Source organism: Cetorhinus maximus, chromosome 1 (assembly GCF_964194155.1).
Source record: "Cetorhinus maximus chromosome 1, sCetMax3.hap1.1, whole genome shotgun sequence".
Lineage (NCBI taxonomy): Eukaryota > Metazoa > Chordata > Chondrichthyes > Lamniformes > Cetorhinidae > Cetorhinus > Cetorhinus maximus.
The window spans coordinates 27,708,378-27,730,091 of NC_135879.1; the positions used below are offsets into that span (position 1 = coordinate 27,708,378).

A 21,714-nucleotide genomic window follows, 5' to 3' on the forward strand; every position below is an offset into this window, starting at 1 on the left:
GATTGAAAAATAGCATAAAAAAGTAAGAATATTAATCAGCAAAGAAAAGCTTAGTTCCCCAATGGGTAAAGGCTTGTATTCATTGGTGCCCCATGCCTCCCAATACCTTCAGTTTTTTTGCCTCCTTGTTGCTTGTTCTTTTAACACCTTGCTCTCTCTGCCATTTCCTCTCTATATCACCATTTATAATTTATTTTCACATGATCTCCTGTTATTGATGGTCAATCATATCTCTTTAATAAGTTTCCTTTACTTTCCCCCAACTTCTCAAAATCACCAGTAGTGGGAAACTGAGGCCTAGAGCAAGATTTTAACTCATTCAAAACCCATCCATTTACTCAGAGTTAAAATCAGACCCCTACGGCCGGATTTTCCCATCCTGACCCAGGGCCGAACTGCATCAGGCAGGCTTTAAAAATGGTGGGTGGGAACGAATCCGGTACTCTTCCCTCCATTCCCATCGCCAGCAATTTTTATCGATGAGGGATAAGGGGCAAGGTGGGAGTCCGGACTCTGCTGTCCTAACGTTGGCAGAACCACTGCTGAAGATGCAGTTTAGAACTTTGATGGAGTCAGGCTAGTTTTGATAGATAAGGTCTACCAAATCATACCAGCACAGAGGTGCCATGAACCATGGTTTGGAGGGAGGAGCCATATGAAATGTAAGTGCAAAAGGCGTTGCCTACTTCACATGTGGAGTAATAATGAAATGCTGTAGCATAAGTTAAAACTGTTTTTACTACATTGTTTGTTCATAGTACTTGGTTTTGAAAAGGTAAGTGGCCTTTAAATAATGTGGTCGCCAGGTTGTTACTTTTGACAACTGGCAACCTGTCAAGGGAAATAACAGCATTATGAAAGGTGAAAAGTCTTCAAATGCATTACAGCACATTGGATGAATTGCTATTCTGCACACTATTCATATTCAGATCTGATGGTTTGAAATGTCCTCAGTGCTTTAATTTTTTTCTTGAAGTTTATCTCAGCCATCTGTTGGTCTGTTTCAAAGCTATTATGGATGGCTGAGTTTCTGGCCATCTTCAAAGGCCATCTATAATGGATTCTGCTTAGGAGGGTTTCCTGATACAGTTGTTCAGTGCAATTTCATTCTGACTGCTTGTCTTCCTTCCAACCCACTACTAGATTCTGCTCAGCAGGGGTTGTTGAAACAGCTGTCAAGGGAAGTGTGCGCTTGTTTATTTTGACAGGCTTATGAGCTTTAAAGAAGATAGCGGTTTTTCAATTGGCTATTCAATTAAATTTTTTTTTTACAGATTTATGAGCTTTCAAGGGGATTTTTAAAGTGGCTATTCAAGTATTGTTTGTTTATTTGGACAGATCTATGAGCTTTTCAAAGACTTCCAAATGTTATTATAGGGCTCATGAATTCTGTTTGTGGTGGACACCGGGTGAGTGGGTTGGGGGAGTGTGGGGTGGTAAGGAGAGTAAAGGAGGTTTGGGTTTGAGGGTTCGGGGGCCTCCCACTCATCTCCAGAACTGAGCCAGTCTCTCTGGGCCTTTTAACCCAAATGTCTCGGCATTGGCCTGTCTCTGCTCCTCTGATTCCAGATCATTCCCACCTCCGTCAAATAAAAACAGTGTTGGCGGGCACTGCCAGGTAGGAGGCGGGATCATGACGATGGGAAATCTAATCATTATTAGGCAGAACATACAGTCAGCATAGCAGCACTGTCAACAGCCCCATGTACTTGTATTCCCATATTTCTATCCAAATAAAGCAGAAAGAAGACCATAAGAACATAAGAAATAGGAGCAGGTGTAGGCATTCAGCCCTTCAAGCCCCCTCTGTCATTCAATGAGATAATGGCTGATCTTCTATTTCAGAGGGCCATACACTACTGCGGGTTCTAGACCCTTGGCATTTAGGTGCCCAGTACAGTCAGCAGTGTTTCCATTTATGTAGTTTCCCACTTGGGAACCAATAGCACAGATCAAAGGTAGGCACAAGAATTAGCCCAGCCCTCAGTTCCCCTCTCCCATCTCCTTTATAGTGAAAAGAACATGTGCTATAGTGCCAAGAAGGCAGATCCACATGACAGAGTTGAATTTGGAATTGAATCTGAACCACATTCACACAGGATGGATACAAAAGAGATGCTTAGACTGCCCATGAGCTGCCAATCATGACAAGGGTTCAGCTTCCGAATGGTTTCAGTGGTGATCCTACCATTCGGATTTTAAAAATCACCTGTGGAATCGCTTCACCAGAATTCTTTCCACTCAGATTGAGTACAGCAGAAAGTACAGGTAAACACCACTGACAGATGCATGTAGTTTTTGATGATCTTAATTTGCTTCATTTTAGTGATAAGTGCAGGAAAATATACACATCATGTGTCTCATCCCACAGCTGTAAGTGCCAATATTTGAGAAGCAAAAACCCAGAGTTTAAGAGATTTGCTTTGCAGAGGGGAGGGAAGAAGGATAGGTAAAAGGTACAGGTTTAATACTGAGATCAGCCTCAGGCTAAACTAATGACTGCTTACCACTACCTTTATCCATTAAGTCTCTCACAGTATATTACATTCGTGTCACCACTCTTAACCCACAAACTAATTTATTTTTTCTGTTCCCTTCCCCTCGATCATTTTCTCCCTCCCTTCTGGCAAAGGCACATACCCCTTACTGGGGTACGTTTCCCTCACATGCTCTACGTAATTCACCATGTTTAGTGAATAAGCCTCAACTAAAAGGTTAGAGTGCTATTCCACCACAGGAAGCATCTCTGGAGGCTAGTCCAATCTTTGTCTCACCTGATGTTCATGCATGGGAACCCTGACTGATGTTTTCCCCTCCATAAAAGCTGTGGAACTAACCCTTAAGTTGCTGATTCCCTGGGGATATATTTTGACAGTGTGCAGGCAATCCTTAGGTTGTTTTTTAGCATAGTTAAATTAGTGGGTTCTAACAATAAAGCCTTGAAATCATGCATACAAATTACTGAGCTGATGGGGAACTTCTGCAGTCCATACTGCGGTTTCTCTCACGTTTGTGGGAATCAATTGAAAAGACTACGAAATTGTGGCTTGCCTGTGTTGTGTGATTAGGAAGAAAAAGGAGGGGGTGGCAGTGGGTAGTGGGGTGCTTGTTTATCTGGGAATATGACCAGTACCAGTGAAAATAATCACCGGTTTCATTTTTCCCAGCCACACCCTGCTCCCCCTCCCCCTCCCAAAAATTACAATAAAATGGGCTGTCAGGCAAACAGTTGCAATAAATTCATCAAAAAGTATAGTGAAATTGCTTTTTCCTTCCTTCCAGGGACAGTTATGAAATACAGGAATTAAACTATCCAAAATCAAGCGGGGGACATAAAATCCATAACCCTTTAATACTGTCATTATTTTTTCAGTGGATGAGGCAGAAGAAAAAATAACAGTAGGAATATCAACAGTGAAAGAGATAAAGTAAGGGGTCTGAATTGCAAAGCTTTAGCCTAGCATATGAAGCCTGTGCATCACCTTACTTTAGTATCCAGTTGCTATCCATTGCATTTCATGTCAGTTTGATTGATTCCACATCCTGACATTATTATTAGCGCTCGTTAGGCTCTGCAGCAAGCCAGCTAGTGCATCATCCGCCCTTATTTACATGTCAATGTGAAATCTAGCGTGAGGGCTTCTGATGCCCTGCGTGTTGCTGGGCCCCTAATGCAGCCAAAGATTTCGCGTCGCAGAAGTACCCTGCCTTAAAATCCTCCCTGGGAGAGTCCCAACCAGAATCACGACACAAGCAGCCAACATAGCAGCGCCACAAGTCTCGACATGTGTGATCAGCTTGCATGAGCAATGAGGGGTGATGAGTAATACTGTTTATATCAAGAGTGTCTGTCCAACCTGATGTAAAAATTATAACTGCTACAACATATGAAGCAGCCTGATGTAGGAAGGAGATGACTGTTTTTCAGTGTAACGCAGAATGGCAAGCCAAGCCAGATCTCCAGCCTCAGAATGCCTGTAAAATCCTGATTCACTGATCATGTGGCACCAATAAATTACTGTCGGCTTCAAATTAGTTATCCCAAACAAATCAAATGTCCATCAGGAATTGTGGACTCCACAGGTGGCACACAACACCAGCAAAGGGAATTTTATTACCTTGTGGAGAGAATACAATACTGTAGTTAGAGAATAGAACTGTACTTAACAGTAGTAAAACCTGAGGATTTAGGGTGTGGTCAGGGCCCCTCAGTTGTAGCACACAGGTAATGTTAGCTATCTGGGTGTTATTATGAGGCAGTGCGCTCAAATTTAAAGAAACGGGGCTTGATTTTCAAACACCCGTGTGGACAAGGTTGGCCGTGGGTGCGCTTTCAAAACTGTTCTCCCGGATGGTGGGTCGGTGTTCCAATGGCTCAGGAACGCACTGCTATTTTCAAAGAGAGGAGGGGTATGGGGTGGAGTCGGCAACCCGCCTGCCTCCAATTAACAGTCCGTTAAGTTCCTTGAGGAGCCAGTTAATGGACTGGGGAGAGCCAGAAGGAAATTTTGAAATTGGAGACCAAAAAAAAGTGAACGATCTGGTGCAGGCAAGTGCTCAGCCCTCGGGAGAATGCGGGAAGCCATTTATGTGACGTGGCTGATGAATAAAAGTAAAAGAAAAAATAGGGTGATTCAAACTGATCAGGTCAATTAACTTCTTACCAACCGTTTGACCACTTGTATGCACTGCGGATGCTGCTGGCCCGCTGCTCTCCTACCTGCTCCATCCTGCAAGGCAATGGCAAGCCCTGCCCTGGCTACAGTCTGCCTTTGAGCATTGCAATCTAGAACTAGTCCCTGCCTCCATGCAGCGCCTGGTGCCACGAACTGGGTGCCAAGCTTGCCTCTAGTCCAGTTGGCGGCTTTCTGTTTCAAAATAGCGTCATGTTAGCAATGCAGACATGGCGCAGGTTTGGGGCACAGCAATGATCCAGGCTTCGGGTTTCCAACCCCAGCCCATTGGGCTGGTGCATGACAGAAAGGTGGAGCACAACAAGGGATGGAGTCCAGATTTCCTCACCATCTTGACCTCTTTTCCCTGCCAAATACCTAAATGCCTCTTGCTCATATGAACCTGCAGCATTCACAATTGTTGGCCATCTGAATAGCAAGTTAGACAATTCCACAGGACCTGGTTAAAAAGTGCGGATTCTCTGGCAGCAGACTATTTCTCCTTCTCTCTCTCTCTCCCCCTCCCAGGGGAGGATAACCTAAACACAAGAATCAGACAGCTGACATAATTTAAACCAGTGTTTCTCACTGGTGATAGCGCTGGAGGAGTTGGAGGGAAAGAGAAGCAGCGTAGACAACAGAGTAGAAGTAAAGATTGTCGGTGATTATGTTGAAGATTAAAGTCCGAGAGGGAAAAACACACAAACAGAGAAGGGGCAGCAAGCACGATGTAAGCCAGATGCAGAAATGTGAGAATGGGACGCATAGAGATTGGGTCTGTGATTGGTAGAAATAAAGCAAACTTAATTCATGCCAGAGAAAAACAGTGGAAGAAATGAGGAATTTCAACAAACAGTACAGCATCAAGAAAAAGAAAAAAATGAACAGTGCCTTTCACAGTCTCCTAATGTTGCTAAGTGCTTTTGCAGCCAATGAACTGTTTTTTGAAGTGCAGTCACTGTTGTAATATAAGAAAAACAAGTATCTTATTTTTTTACAGGAATTCGGGGTGAGTGGGGGGAGGGACACCATGACCTTACTAAACAATAAATTCAGTGAAGCATGAGAGGCCATGATGGGGCTGTCCTGAAAGAATTGAGAAACACTGATTTAAATTATGTCAGCTGTCTGAATCTTGTGATTAGATTATTGTCCTCTGGGAGGGAGAGAAGGAGGGAGAAACCAGGTAACTAAGACCTATCATTTTAACTTCAGTTCTGGAATATTACTGAAATCTATCATCGGAGTAAGAGTGACTGATCATTTGGACAAGTGTATCAGCTGATCAAGGAGGGACAAATGGCTTTGTGAAAGATAGGTCATGTCCAAGTAAACTAGTTTAATTTTCTGAGAAGGTATTGGCATGGTGAATAGTGGAGTATCTATGGATATTGTCTGTATGTACTTCCAGAGTCGAATCATAGAATGGCTACAGCACAGAAGGAGGCCATTTGGCCTATTGTGTCCATGCTGGCTCTCTTTCACAAGAGTCCTTCACTTCGTTCCAGTCCACCTGCTTTTCCCCTAAACCTACAAATGCTTTTCTCTTCAGGTAATTGTCCAATTCTCTTTTGAAAGCTGCGATTGAATCTGCCTTCGCAGGGAGATAGGATAAAGAGAATGTACTGATTGGTGGGGTGTAACAAGTGGTGCTCCCCAGAGATCTGTAAAGGGACCTCAGTTTTTATTAATGATCTGTATGAATGGAATGTTCTATACTGAGATTTGGAGGTGACATCAAGATAGGAGCTACATTAAGTTGTGTGGATGTGTGGAGAAAGCTACCAAGGGACATAAACAGACTAAATAAATGGGCAAAACTGTAGCCGATGGAGTTCTGAAACAAAAATAGAACATGCTGGAAAAGCTCAGCAGGTCTAACAGCATCTGTGGAGAGAAAGACAGAGTTAACGTTTCGAGTCTGTATGACTCTTCTTCAGAGCAGATGGAGTTCACTGTGGATAAGTATGAGGTCATTCACTTTGGATTCAAGAAAGACAAATCAGAATATTTTCAAAATGGTGAGAAACTAGGGCCAAAGATTTACGCTCCCGCCCCCTCCCCCCCCACCACCGGGTGCTGAATCGGGGGTGGAGCGTGAAATTGCATGGGTGGGATTCCCTCCGTGATCTCGCTTGCCCTGACCTGGTGACGATTTTACGCCAGGGTAAGCAGGGCCTCAGACAGGAAGCCTGCCCTTGTCCCAATTAAGGCCCTTAAGTGAGCATTTAATGGCCACTTAAGGGCCTTTTCCTGACCAGCCTCAATTTTCAGGCTGGCAGGCGGTTGACAGATCGGGAGGCAAACCCGAAAACGAACAGAGTTCGATTGCGGGTAGGAAGGGGGTTGGGGGGGGGGGGTGCCCCTCCATCAGAAGCTTAGAAGCTTCCTTCTGACTGGGGGCACCCTCCCCTTAAGGCCTGGTGACCTCCGAACCTTTCTCCCCCAGGATCCCGACTGCCCCCCTTGCAAACCCCCAGACCTCCCCACCCTGGGACCCCTGCCACTCACCTCCCTTCTGGTTCCTGGCACTTATTTCCAGGCAGCTCCGTGCAGTGCCTCTTCCGGCCACTGCACCACTGTTTTTGGAGAGACTGGGGAGCTGTTGGCCAATCTGATTGCCAGTGATGGGCGGAAGTCCCACCTTATGCCAATCAATGCTCGTTAAGAGCATGAAATGGCATCGGGCCTGCTGGACTCAGTGGTTTGGATGGTGGGGGCTGAGCTCCTGCCATCCTGAAAATTCAGGCCTAGAAACTGTGAAGGAGCAAAGAAATTTGGGTTTCCAGGGACGCAAATCACTAAAATCTGATGCACAAATACAAAAAGGCTAACTGAATATTGGTCTTTACCTTAGGAGAGATGGAATATAAGAATGATGAGGTGATGCTTCAGTTGCACAGAGTTTTAATTAGACCACATTGAGAGCACTGTGTTCAATTTCAGACAATACACCTCAGGTAAGATATATTGGCGTTGGAAGGGGTACACTGCAGGGTCACCAGAATTATATCAGAGCTTATAGGGTTAAATTATGAGAACAATTGCATAACCTTGGCTTGTAGTCCTTTATGGTTAGATGATGAAGTAGTGATATTGGTCGATATAAAATGAAAAAGGGGTTCAATACTGTAGATGCCGAAAGGGGCTCCAATGATGTTGCTCTGTAACTGGCCTCTTGTGAGGAAGCACTCATTCTACCAACTGACTGCATCTCCCTCCAGAATAGCCCAGTTGATACAGGTAACCCAACATCTGGGGAGAGGCAAGGTTTTGACAAAACCAGTATTTGTTGCCCATCCCTAATTTCCCTTGAACTGATTGACTTGCTCGCCATTTCATAGGACAGTTAAAAGAGTCAACCACATTGCCATGGGTCTGGAGTCATCTGTGGGCCAGACCAGGTAAGGACATCAGATTTCCTTCCCTAAAGGACATTAGTGAACTAGATGGGTTTTTACGATAATCAATGAAGGTTTCATGGTCACCAATACCAAGACTAGCTTTATATTCCAGATTTATTAATTGAATTTAAATTCCACCACGTGCCACGGTGGGATTTGGACACGTGTCCCCCCAGAGAATTAGCCTTGGCCTCTGGATTATTAGTCCAGTAATATTACCGCAACACCACCGTCTCCCTCTCTGCATGTTAGCTCTCCAAGGCCCTGAGCCTGCCCCACCTTGCCATGAGTTTAAGCGCCTTCAATCTCCCCCATGGAATTGATGACATGCAGATTCACTTTACTGAACTGCTTATTCAATTTTTAAAAATCAGTTTTTTTGAGCCGTCAGTGTATTCACTGTCCTTAATTTTCAGCAAGGTCCACAACATATCATTAATAATCATAACATCATTATTGCAAGTTTACTGAGAAATAATTTGCAGTTCATTACAAAATATAGTTCAGCTTTTTAATGTACTCACAGTCATTGATCATTTTCTGTAGTTGATGTGGAAATCTGGAGCTGTTTGTTTCAGACATTACATGAGGTATTAAAAACTGTTTCATTTAATAGACTAAAAAAGTACTTTGTGCTCAAAATCCATGTAGCACATTTTTTATAAGGTGTCAAGTACCCTCACTTCATGGTAGAGCCATGTGGAAGAAATTCAGAGACAGGTAAGTCATTCAAGATCAGTTGAGAGGTAAACATGGTGGGGGTTCATCATGGTGCCTGACGGTGAGCCTTAAACTGATTGACAAATGAGGTGAAGGAGGCTTTTTCAGGAGCACATAAGGAAATCCCATCCCTACTAATCTTTTCCCCTCCCATCAAAGTATTTTACTTACCCTTAGGAAACTCCTGGCTAGCCAAAACCAGACTCCTGATTTCAACCAATCCTCGTGCTTGATGAGAATGGTGTAGCCAAAGGTCACCTCACTCAGACCCTAAAGCCATTTTAACCAGGTTTCAGCGAGGTTGGCACCTGGTGCCAGTCTCGTCAGGGGAACTGGCACCAGGGACCAGAAGGGCGCAGAGAATGTGAGCTTATTTTTTTCTTCACAGGTTTCCTTGTGTGCCAGGATGAACAAAAATGCTCCTCTGAGATCCGCAAAAAAACCTTTGCCTCCCCCGCCACAACTTCACTCCTGCCTCCCCAGATCATGAGCCCCTGCATCCCCCTCCCCTGATCAATTTATATCAGTGTCAGGGACCATTCCAGGAGGTCACGGCAATGGGGGCGGGATGATATCCCGCTGCGCTCACCCCACTCTTGCTTGCTGGCCTCACAGCTACTATCCTTCTCACTCTTTATTGCTGAACTAGATATAGTTCTTAGAATGGAAGTTACTAGACAGAAATTCAATCTAAAGTTGAGATGATGATGTCACTCTGGTGGCTCATGATCCTGCTGGACTCCTGGATTATTTCCTGTTTTTAGCTCCTTCCAGATATCTGTTACAGTACAGGATATCTACGTCTGTTCTTCCAAGGTGCGCCAAGCACATCATGGAACTGGTTGCTTTTACCAGTCCTTGTAGTTTTGTTCAGATGGAGGGGCAGCTTACAAAAAAAGGAGCTGGTAACCAGAGGTTACCGATTTAAGGTAATTGGCAAAAGAGCTGGAGGGAAGATGAGGATTTTTTTTAAAAATCAGGCAACGAGTTGTGATCTGGAATAAGCTGCCTGCACGGGTGGTGAAGGCAGATTCAAATATAACTTTCAAAAAGAAATTGGTCTATGCTTCAGGCAGAAACACAGACTTTTACTGCAGGCGTTAGTTTGGTTATTACTACAACAGTTAACACAGGATATCACCACAGCTGTTAATGTGGGGCATTGCTACAGTGTAAGGTGGGAGCTGGTTAGTTCAGTTGGCTAGATGGCTATTGCATGGTTCAGAATAACGCTAAAGCACGGATTCAATTCCCATTCTGGATGAGGTAGACTTGGGACATGCCTCCTCGCCCTGACCCTGAGAGTGGAAGGCAATGACAAACCACCATTGACACAAACTGCCAAGAAAACAGCTCCGGGTGAAGCATCAGCAGATAATGACCAAGGACCCGCTTTGGGATAGAGCATCAATGGATGACATAGGATATTACTGCAGACAACAGTATAGGATACCATGGCAGACGTTAACAATACCCTGCATCTATATAGCATTTTTGACATTGTAAAATATCCCAAGGTGCTCCATAGGAGTGATATCACAAAATTTAACACAGAGCCATGAAAGGAGGTATTAGGAAAGGTGAGTCAATGAGGTAGATTTTAAGGAGCGATTTCAAGGAGGAGAGTGAGGTGGAGATGTTGAGGCAGGGAATTCCAATGCATAGGACCCAGGAAGCTGAAAGCAAAGCCACCAATAGTGGAGCGTTTAAGATCAGAGATGCGCAAGAGGTCTGAACTGAAGGAGCAAAAAGGTCTCGGATGTTTGTAGGGATGGAGAGGCCGAGGGATTTCAAACAAGAATGATAATTTTAAAATCAAGGTGTTACTGGACCGGGACCTGTAAGCCAGTGAGTATGGGGGTGATGGATGAGCAGGAGTTGATGTGAGTTAGGATACAAGCAGCAAAGTTTTGGATGAGTTCATGTTTGTGAAAGGTGGAAGAATGAGGTTGGTAAGAAGGATATTTGAATAGTCAGGTTTAGGGGTAACAAAGGTATTCAGCAGCACATGAACAGAGACAGGGGACAGAATTTAGCCTTCGATGGGCAGGCAGCCAAACTCCGCCGCCGAAATGGGCCCCGCCGCCGCCATTTTGAGTGGGCGGGCCAATTAAGGCCGCATGCGCACGGAAGTGTGCACTGCTCCCTGAGATTAAGCGCTGTCACACGAGATGGGACATGTTAATAAATATTACATAAAGTTTATTAAAGTTTTTAAAAACAATCATGAAACCTCATTCCACCAGTGGATGAGGTTTCATGTTTTTTCAGAAACCCACTGGGGCTCCTGGCATGCCCACCAGCCTGAAGGTTGGACAGGCAGGTCCTTTAATTGGGTTAATTATCCTGTCAATGGCCTCAATTGGCCATTGACAGGTCGGCGGGCCAACAGCTGATTTCGCTGTCTGCCTGCCTTCCTGAATATTTAAATGGGGCGGGATGACGTTGGGGGTTCCTCCCGAAGTCATCCCGCGTCATTTTCGCATCAGCGAACGGGCCCAGACCCCAACTCGCCGACGGAAAAGTTCACATGGGTGATGTTATGGAGGTGAAAGTCTACCGACTTGGTGATGGACTGTGTTCAAAAGCACAAGGCTTCTAAGGCTCAAACAGGACATTCTGATTTAGGCTCAGTCACCAGAAAGCAGGGTGGAGCGGGCGGTTGGGAGACATAGGGTATGACTACAGGTATTAGAATTGAGATTTCTATAAGCAGTTATTGCAAAAAATAATGTAACCTAAACAATGTTTTGGCAAGCTATCAAGGATTTATAGGTAGGAATTGGACCTCGTTGAGGTGCAATTTTAATTTTGGGAACTAGGTTCCATAGGCAACATATGTCTAAAAATCCTCCGAGCTGCTGCTGGGTTGATTTCACTAGGTATATAGGTGAAAGATGTAATGACTGTTTTAGGTCCCCTTGCTGAAAGTGGATTGGGATGAACATTCAGAAATATTCAGCGGAGGGTAAAATTTTCTTTAAGGATGTTTTAAAAATTCACTGTTGTGGAGCCAGGAGTGCTCCTCTAATGCCACAGTATTCCAATCGCTCCATGCCCTTATGAGAGGCTGGAGTCATACTTAACGCAAAGGAAGCTGGCTGTTGTTGTTGGAGGCCAATCACCTCAGTCCCAGGACATCACTGCTGGAGTTCCTTAGGGTAGTATCCTAGGCCCAAACATTTTCAGCTCATTCATCGTAATGAAGTGGTCCGTGCCCCACATGCAGCAAGATCTGGACAACATTCAGGTTTGGGCTCATAAGTGGAAGTAAGATTTGGTCGGTCACACAAATATCAGCCAATGATCATCTCCAACAAGAGAGAATCTAACCATCTCCCCTTGACATTCAATGGCATTACTACCACTGAATCCCTACCATCAACATTCTGGGGAGTTACCATTGACCAGAGACTTAACTGGACCAGCCATGTAAATACTGTGGCTACAAGAGCCGGTCAGAGGCTGGGAATTCTGCAGTATGCAACTCACCTCCTGACTCCCCAAAGCCTGCCCCCCATCTGCAAGGCAGAAGTCAAAAGTGTATGAAATGCTCCTCACCTGGATGGGTAGAACTCTGACAACACTCAAGAAGCTTGACATCCAGGACAAAGCAACCCGCTTGATCAGCACCCCGTCCACCACCTTAAGCATTTACTCCCTCCACCACTGCCGCACATTGGCAGCAATGTGTGCCATACATAAGATGCACTACAGCCACTTGATAGGCCTCTTTCAACAGCACCTTCCAAACCCACAACCTCTACCACTTAGAAGGACAAAGGCAACAAATGCATGGGAACACCACCATCTACAAGTTCCCCTCCAAGTTGCACACTATTCTGAAGTGGAACTATATCACCATTCCTTCACTGTTCCCAGGTCAAAATCCTAGAACTCCCTCCGTAACAGCACTGCGGGTCTAACTACACTACACTACACGGACTGCGGGTCTAACTACACTACACTACACGGACTGCAGTGTTTCAAGGAGACAGTTCATCAATGCCTTCTCTAAGGAAATTGGGGATGGGCAATAAACACTGGCAATGCTAGCAATGTCCACATTGGCCTAATATTCAATTTAATTAAAATGTGTGCGCTGCCAACAGAGGTGCAACAAGCGCTTGCAGATTGTCCAAATAGCAATGACACCCTAGTCCCAATTCCAATCTGGCCTAGGGCCTCCCAGTTAGCGTGCACACTGCATGTGTAATGCCTAGTTCAGGTCTTAAAGTAGACCTACAGGCATTTCAACCTCAAAGTGTGTGCAGGGTTCATGACGTCAGGGGGAATCCGTGAAATCCATATTACAAATATTTTAGGAACCATTGATATATAAATAGGGTTCCACAAATACCACGAACTTCAGATATTCTAGGAAACAAATGTAGCCCATGAAACTCATACAGGCTTGAGTATAGGGTATTGGTTCAGGTACTGATGGAAGATGTCCATTATTCAAAAACACTGGTGATTCTGGTGAATATGTTGGGATCAACCAAATTTAACATTTTTGGGCTGGATTCCTGCCAGGTTCCCATCCACCTGCACCGGAGAGCCGTGGGGAGAAGGGTGGAAAATCTATGCTGCTGAAAACTCTGTTTCCTCTAATTGCTTAAAACTGACAACTTCTTATGGGCCAGGAAAATGCAGTCGGTCTCTGCAACATCTCGCATTAATGTTAGTATATTGGTGTAAATCAATGGCCTGCCCCCACCTCCCCACTGCAATCAATTCGACTCCTTGGGGTCTTTTAATTTTTAAATGGTTTGATTTGGCCCCAGCAATGCTGGACACTGACATTCTCTATGTTGCTACTATGATAATGAAGAAAAATGTCATTCCATTATTCCCCCTTGATTTGACTAACACCTATATACCTTTGGGGAAGGTATTTCTGGTGCTTGGTGAAAGTACAGACAGGAGATCGCAATTGGAATAAAATTAGGATACCTGCGCGAGGTATCTCCACTCAAATATTCACCTGTGTGCACTCAAGTTATACCCGAAAAGCAGTGTAACTGTGGACACTGGACAAGACTACAGCTAGTTGTGAGAAAAGCAAACTGAAATATTTGTATAAATTTCATTTCTCTTGATTTTCCTTTTAGTCAGGGGTTTGTGTGTTAATCTTGAGGTGACTGGAACACACTCAACTAACAATCTCACAAAAGGGCACGCATCATATTCGCTGAGTGTTTGCCTCTGTAAGTCATTTTTCATGCATTTCATCTGTACATCCGGAATCCCATATACATTTATTTACTATCTTCAGACAGTGACTGAAGTGTAAAGACCAATGCATCTTTTAAAGGATAAATATTTTCAGCAGGTAAAGGCACAGGGCTATGGGGAGAGAGTGGGGCAATGGGATTCATCTTGAAGCATTCTAGCGAAGAGCCAGTACATGGACACAAAAGGGTCAAATGGCCTCCTTCTGTGCCATGCTTGGTTCCGTAAACATAACTTTATTTGTTCAAGTCTAAAAGCTTCTTATAGTTTCCTGATCACCACTATCAAAGACTCTTGTTATAAAAGGGTTAACACAGGTAGCACAATGGTGAAATCCGGTGCACATTATTTGCACCATTGCAATATCCCTGGTTTAACAACCAAGGTTGTAAGTCCGCAATATATAGTGTGCTGAATGCCTTTCACTTATTCCATGGGCAGGATTTTTGGGTCATTGGGCGGGCGTGGTCAGTGGGCCCAGGAGCAGCCGGGAAACGGTCCGCCACCCACGATTGGCCCCTGACTGCGATTTCATGCCAGTTAACAGCCAGTTAGCGTGAAAAGCGCCCTGAAAGGCTCAGCGCTGGCGGGGTGGGGGCAGGAGGAGGGCGAATGCTGAAGTCTGTGCAAGAGCAGGGGAGTGTGCAATGAAAGCTCCCTGAAGGCAGAGGGTTGCCTCAGGGAGTTGAAAAATTTTTAAATTAAAAATAAGGATTTCGAAATTCTGAGAAAAATATCCCCACATAGGACTCACTCGCATGCACATATACATTATGAAAATTATGTCAAAACATTTTTTTAAAATTAATGACGGAAACCTCTTCCTGCCCGTGGGTGAGGTTTCCTCAAAAATGCAAAGGCCGCCTGGCCGATTCGCCCGCCCGCCAACCGTAACGTTGGACGGGCAGCGAAAAATGGCACTTAATTAATAAATTAATGGCCTGAATAGGCCTCTTAGTTGTTGGTGGGCACGCTGCCAACTCTTGCGCGTGCCTGCCGACTGAAATATTGCGCGCGTGAGCGATGACGTCGGGATGCTCACCCAACGTCATCGCGCACTATTTCAGGCTCGAGCGCGTCGGTCATACATTCGCACGCCGAGTGGAAATTTCTGCCCCTTGTTTTGCATAATTAACAGCTCTGTAATATAGCAGCAGAAAAAAACTACAATATGACCAATTCCTTACTGCTGGCTGCAATAATACTTAATGTCTTTATTAGCTGCAGAATCGTACCTTACATAGCTAAGACCACCAGTATGTTGGTGTAAATCGACTGCCCACCACCCAATGGAACCAACATCACAGAATTCCCACTACAGTACAAGCGGGATAAAATAGTCAGCTACTGCCAGAGAGAAATAGCAAGACATGGACACAAGTGAGTAGATCAGACTTCAAACTGTGAGATCTACGTTTTGCTGCAGACCTTTAATCGTACACTGTTCCCTGGTTACACCTCTTGGTCTTTGAGAGTTTGTAAAGGCAAATTGTTCTCAGCATATTTACTTATTTAACATAAAATACACAAAGTGCCCTCCAAAGTAAAGCCTGAAGCAAGGAATTACTCAGTCTGGCTCAGAGAGCCAGTTTTCATCAGGACCCCCTGATGGTGGAATCAATGAATCTTAAAAAAAATACACACACCATTTAATAGAAGACCAACTAAAATATTGCACATAGTCAAATGATCAGAAGTGTGCACAAATTTACACCATATAAATTTGAAAGAACTGATATAAGGGAAATAGTCAGGCTGAAACAGCATCCACATTGCCAACATTAAAAAATCAATTTTCTCTTCTCACTTACCGGACCATGGCTTGGCAGTGTTCCATAAGGTATTGTCTGGGGTAGTAGTCCTTTCTGCTTCATTAACAGCAAGCGCTTCTGTTCCTCACTAATATGAGAAGCCTGAGGTTGAACATGTGGCTGCTGTTGCGGCAAGTAGGGCATCATGGGAGCTTTGTTCTGATTAACCATTGGCGGGGTCATTCTCTGGCCCACAGGCTCAATATTATAATGAGACAGTGGCTTAGTGTTAGCATACGAAAGCATAGGCTGTTTGTTCACAGAAGTCTGCCCCATAGTATTTGGCTGTTGATTCATTATGTTCATGTGGTTTTGTGAGAGGTAGTTATTCATGGCCTTCTGAGGGTTGTTTGTCATAGTAGGCACCATAGGCTTTTGGTTATTAAAGGCCTGTGGGTACATCATCGGGCTATTTGGTTTGTCTGGATTAAAGGGGCCTCCAAAGGGACTGTGTGGTGGAGCTGCAGGTGACCAGCTAGGTGTCTGATTCTGCTGGTGCGGCTGTGTGTGCTGCTGCTTTTGTTGTAACAGCATAGCTCTTTGTTGCTGCTGAGCTGCCATTTGTTTTAACTGTTCAGCACGAGAAAGATCAGAACCAGTTGATGGTAGAGTTCCTGGCCCAGATCCTGGCCCTGGCCCTGGACCCTGTCCTGAGCCTGACCCAGAGGATGTAGTCATCAAAAAGCCATTTCCAGACCTTGCATGTGCTTGACTTTGATTTGGAGTTTGCTGCTGGGGTTGGCTTGCAGAAGTTACTGGTGAAGTGGCAGGAGCAGAAAGTGAGGAAATACTTGACACAGAGGACACACTGGAGACTGTAGAGACATTAGAAAATGGAGGGCCTGATGAAGACGGTCGAACCTGTGGAGATCCCATTGACATCTGATTAAAAGGAGACTGGCACATCTCACTCTTTATATTTGTGTTATCTGGTGGGACTGGGGTCTGTGACGTGGGTCTAATAACCTCCATCTCCTTCTTTTCATCAAAATCTTCATTAAATAGATCGTGCATATCATCTTCCGGAACTGTGCTTGTTAGCTCATCAATTAACTCCTGCCACTCTTGCTCATTAAGATTGATATCTGAAAACAGTTTATTCTGATGGAGAAGGGAAGTGTCTGATGAGTCCATACAACTTGGATCATCAATTGGCTCTTGTTTAAGTTCCTTGGTTAATATTAAGTTGAAGTCATCATCGTCTCTGGTGCCATTGGCCTGCAGATTCACTCTTGGATGCCTGCCCTCTTTGTTTATGTCATCAAAGCCTGTTGAATTATTTCCACTGGTTGGTATTGGGAGCGAGGACTTTATGTCAACTTGATGCAGAGGAGAGACTGAAGGCATGGGGATCTTATTAGACAGGGTGTTGCTCTGGTCTAACCCAGGTCCCTCTTTTCGGACTCGCTTGCTACTTGGAGAGAAGCTGCTGTCAGAAACCCCATTTTGCAGGTCTCCATTTAGTGGTGAACGTGCGCCTTCAAGCTTCCTCTTTACGGTTTCTTGAAGCTTTAAGAGGAACATAAAGAAACTTAATTATTAAGGCTGTCTTCTTGACTCATTAAGAACAAAAACATATTTCTCTATCTTACAAGTTTATGATCAGCAAAATATAGTTGAACTCATTACCGTAAAATTCTGAGAAACAGGAAAACATTTTAATCTTATTGAGACTTTAAGTCGTTTGGCCTAACTCAAGTGAATATTCAACCAGGGCCACTTTGTAATAGATGGGGCAGAGAGGGTTTTATCCCCCTCTTCAAGGTTGAATTCTGGCCTTCTGCCACCCCCTTGATACCTGGCTCAGCTGAGCTGTTTCCCAGGACTGGTTCATTGAGTATGCATGGTGGACAACTGGTAGATTCTGGCTCGTAAGCAAGATGCCAGTGCAAACGAAGATGAAGCTAGCCATGCTATAACAGGGACGTCACCAGAAGATCTAGTGACAGAACTCAAAGTGGAGAAGAAGACTAAGGGTGGGTATATGGCATTAGTTTGCAGATTAGCCTTGATCTCATTGAATGGTGGAGCAGGCTCAAGGGGCTAAATGGTCAACTCCTGTTCCCCTGTAGATCAGTAGTGATGCCACACTGAAGGCCACAGCTGAGATTAGGGTATTCAAAAACTAAGGGTGTGGGACATAGATGGGATTAGATGCAAGGCTGGTTTTACATCTGTTCTAATTTGGAAGGTAATACTGGATGGTGTTGACCCCACGGGTTTCCTGCTTGGCGAATTAGGTTAATGTTATTCTCTAAGGGCTGAATTTTGCCATTGGTGAGCAGGGGGTGGGACCCGCCCCCGATGTCATCCCGCCCCATTTAAATTTTCAGGAAGGCGGGGGCGCTGCAAAATCAGCTGCGGGCCCGCCGACCTGTCAATGGCCAATTGAGGCCATTGACAGGATCATTAAAACAAGTAAAGGACCTGCCCGTCCAACCTTAAGGTTGGCGGGCAGGCCAGGAGCCCTAGTGGGGAATAGAAAAAACATGAAATCTCATCCACCGGCGGGAACAGGTTTCATGTAGGGATTTTAAAAAAGTTTAATAAAGTTTTAGTGAAATTTATGAACATGTCCCATCTCATGTGACATTGTCACATGAGGGGGACATGTTAAGGATTTTTTTTTTCTCTATTTTTAATGTTTTCACAACTGTCAGCGATCTCGCTGAGGCAGCATTTAGCCTCAGGGAGATGTGCGTTCTTTCGTGCGCATGCGCGAAAGAGCTCACTCTCGCATTTCGGGAATCCTCCCCACCCTGCCCGCATAGGAAGCGCATAGCACTTCCTGGTGGATGTCACGCTGGGCGGGCCTTAATTGGCCCGCCCACTTAAAATGGCGGCGGGGCCCACTTAAAATGGCGGCGGGGCCCACTTCTCCGCCGGGATAGGCTCCCCACCCGCCGGAGATTGGGTCGGGCCCGCCCGCCCGGTAGGCAGAAAATTCTGCCCTAAGAATTTGTGGCTGACTAGGTGGGGGGTAGAGGTGGCTGCTACCAGGCACTATCCTTCACGTGGCACATCAGAACTGTAACCAACACCTCCTGAGGCCCACTGTCACAATGGCAGCTCCGAGAGGTAGCACTAACCTGGGTGGAAAGGCGGCAAATCCACCAGGGGCTTGGGCCCTTTACCCACACACATGCCCCGACCCCTCACCACCCTCGCCTTCTGCTAATATCACCATTTGCACATTGCTGGTAAGGAAGGAGAAGGTAGCATTTGTCTCAGAAGGGGTGGGAGGAGGGAAAACCCTGTCAGGGTAGTGAGCCTTCAACAGGCATTACTGTCCCATTTTCTTGCCATTTTGACTGTGGTTCCACCAGATTCTGAGTAGTAGAACAGAACATTTCTCCATGGAGTGTCGTTTTAATACCAGAATTCATTCTAAACAGGGACATTATGTGGAAACAGCTACAGTAAATTAATCCAAAATATTCATCTCAGCCAAATGTAAATTCTATATTCTTAAGATTCCCAACTAAATGTGAAATTCCATTCACTATTTGGTTTCACAGCTTTTATTAAAGTAGCATATTTTTAATTTCTCCACCGCATCCCTGCCCGTCCACTTCACTTTTAACTCGTCTCTCCTGGGTTCACACAGCTCTCAAATTCTGCCATTTGGTTGTTTTGGCAAAAAAGTATAAAGTTGACTGTATGGCGTTACTTGTTTGATACTCAGGTCTAATGCTTTTTGCTAGAATTTGTGAATGGAGGGAAATAGATCCTGAATGTTTATTTTTTTTCTTCATGAAGTTACATGAACAAAGAAGGTTGCACTGGATAGTTTTCTGTATGCAAATATTAATTACTTGCTACAACATCAAGGAGGCAAAATTCAATAGTCCCCAAAAACAAGGTGGGAATCATCTGCACATACTTTGTGCTGCCTATGATTTAAATTATAGTAGCGTCAGCTCAGGGGGCCCGAGTTCGAGCAAGGCTAGCATCACTTAGTCTGCACTACTTAAAGCCAGCCCAAACCTCTTAATGGGGAGATGCACTTTGGCTGGAGCAAGTGCTTGAAATGTTCGGGGAAGAGCATGTGACTCGTAAGATGAGTGAGTAAGGGCGCAACAGGGTAAAGAGCTTGTTCCAAGATTCTCAGACGCTCCACTGGACTCTTGGTGCAGGAGGTAGAGAGAAGGAAGGATGTCCTCTGGCCACAGGGAGCCAGGAGCCCCTCCAAACAAACTCTCAGAAGGCAAAAGGAGTGGTTAATGCAAACAGCTTGGCCCCAAGGACCTGGATGCAGTGCAACAAGACATTTAATGACCTCACACGTGTGGTCAAGCTGAATGAATTCAGCCCCAAATGCTATGACATCCTTACAATTGAACCATCAGCCTCAGACAGGTCTCCCCTTTCACTTATCTGCCAACCATCTCCATCAATCACAACTCATAAGCTTCATGGCTAACATTCATAGCTTTACCTCACCCTCACACACTTAGTAATTCTGAAATAAAAGCAAAATACTGCAGGATGCTGGAGACATAAAATCAGAAAGTGTTGGAAAATTTAAGGCAGCATCTATGGAGAGAGAAACAGAGTTAGCATTTTGAGTCCAATATGACTCTTCTTCAGAACTGAAAAAGAGAAGTAGAAATGTGATAGGTATCATGCTGTCAAAAAAGTGGGGAAGGGCAAGTGGAACAAAAGAGGTCAAGGATGGGTTAGAGGCCAGAAGTGATTAAATACCAAAGATGTCATGGAACAAAAGACAAATGAAATAGTAATGGTTGCAGTGAAGAAACAAAGCATTGGTCCAGAGCAGCTGTTAATAGCAGAATAAAGGTCAGCTCAGTCTGAAAGCAAAAACAAGATAGACTGGCACTTGGCAAAAAGAAAATCAAAATGGAGGACAGAGTTCATGGTCTGAAGTTGTTGAACTCAATGTTGAGTCCAGAATGTTGTGAAGTGCTTAAGCAGAAGATGAGGTGCTGTTCCTCCAGCTTGTGTTGAGCTTCACTGGAACATTGTAGCAGGTCGAAGACAGAAATGTGAGCACGAGAGCAAGGTGGTGAATTGAAATGGCAAGCAGGGTATAGCAATGAAATGGCAACTGAGTGGAGGTGTTCCACAAAGTGGTCCACAAAGTGGTCACCCAATCTGCGTTTGGTCTCCCCAATGCAGAGTAGACCACAATTCTGAAAGCCTCACACCCACAGCTCACAGTTTGTACACCCTGCCAGCACATCACCAAACAGACAGCATGCTTACCTCTCTCTTGCAGGTGGAGTTGACATGTAACAGGAGGCAGCGACACCTGATGGGCGTGGTCAGGGATGACTGCATGTCCTTACCCCGAAGGAGGAGACAGTGCTCTCCATGATTGGAATAGTCATAACTGAGGCCCCAGCTAGTAATGGGACTGAAACCACTGAAGATGATGGTGTGCTCACATCTAATCCTCTTTCTCAGATCCTATTTCCCCTTCATCCCTGATCTGGGTCAGGGGGCAAGGATAGATAGGTGCCAGCTCATCGGAGGGCGAGGTCACACACAGGCTCTGCTGCAGAGTCCAATGGGATGGGCTACAGAAGAATGCTGATAGGTATGCACAATGAAATGCTTTTGGTGCACTGGCAGGCCTGACAGAAAGCTTGTGATCAATATCAAGGAGCATGGAGGACATCAACTTGACATAGGCCTCCGCACAGGGCTAGAAGCTCACCCTCTCCAGTGTGGAAGTGGTAACCAGCACCATGAGAACACTGGCAGGCCAACCGGCAAGCAGTGCCTAATGGCTAAAGTCTCTGCTTCCATTACATCAAAACCAGAAGCTACCTGTTGTTTGGGTGCTGCTGTGGAAGTTCAGACTGAAGCCATGCAGTGTTAGCTTGCTGCCATGCAAGCTCAGACGGC

General features: G+C 45.0%; 1 protein-coding gene across 3 annotated transcripts in view; it reads right to left on the reverse strand.

Moving 5' to 3' along the window:
- The window catches only part of maml3 (mastermind-like transcriptional coactivator 3), a 475,154-nt gene that overhangs the window by 180,506 nt on the left and 272,934 nt on the right, over positions 1-21,714 (reverse strand). For all 3 annotated transcript variants that reach the window (XM_078538941.1, XM_078538931.1, XM_078538922.1), the window contains exon 2: positions 15,844-17,352. In XM_078538941.1, the coding sequence (XP_078395067.1) occupies positions 15,844-17,352 (1,509 nt within the window). The remainder of the gene's footprint in view (positions 1-15,843; positions 17,353-21,714) is intronic.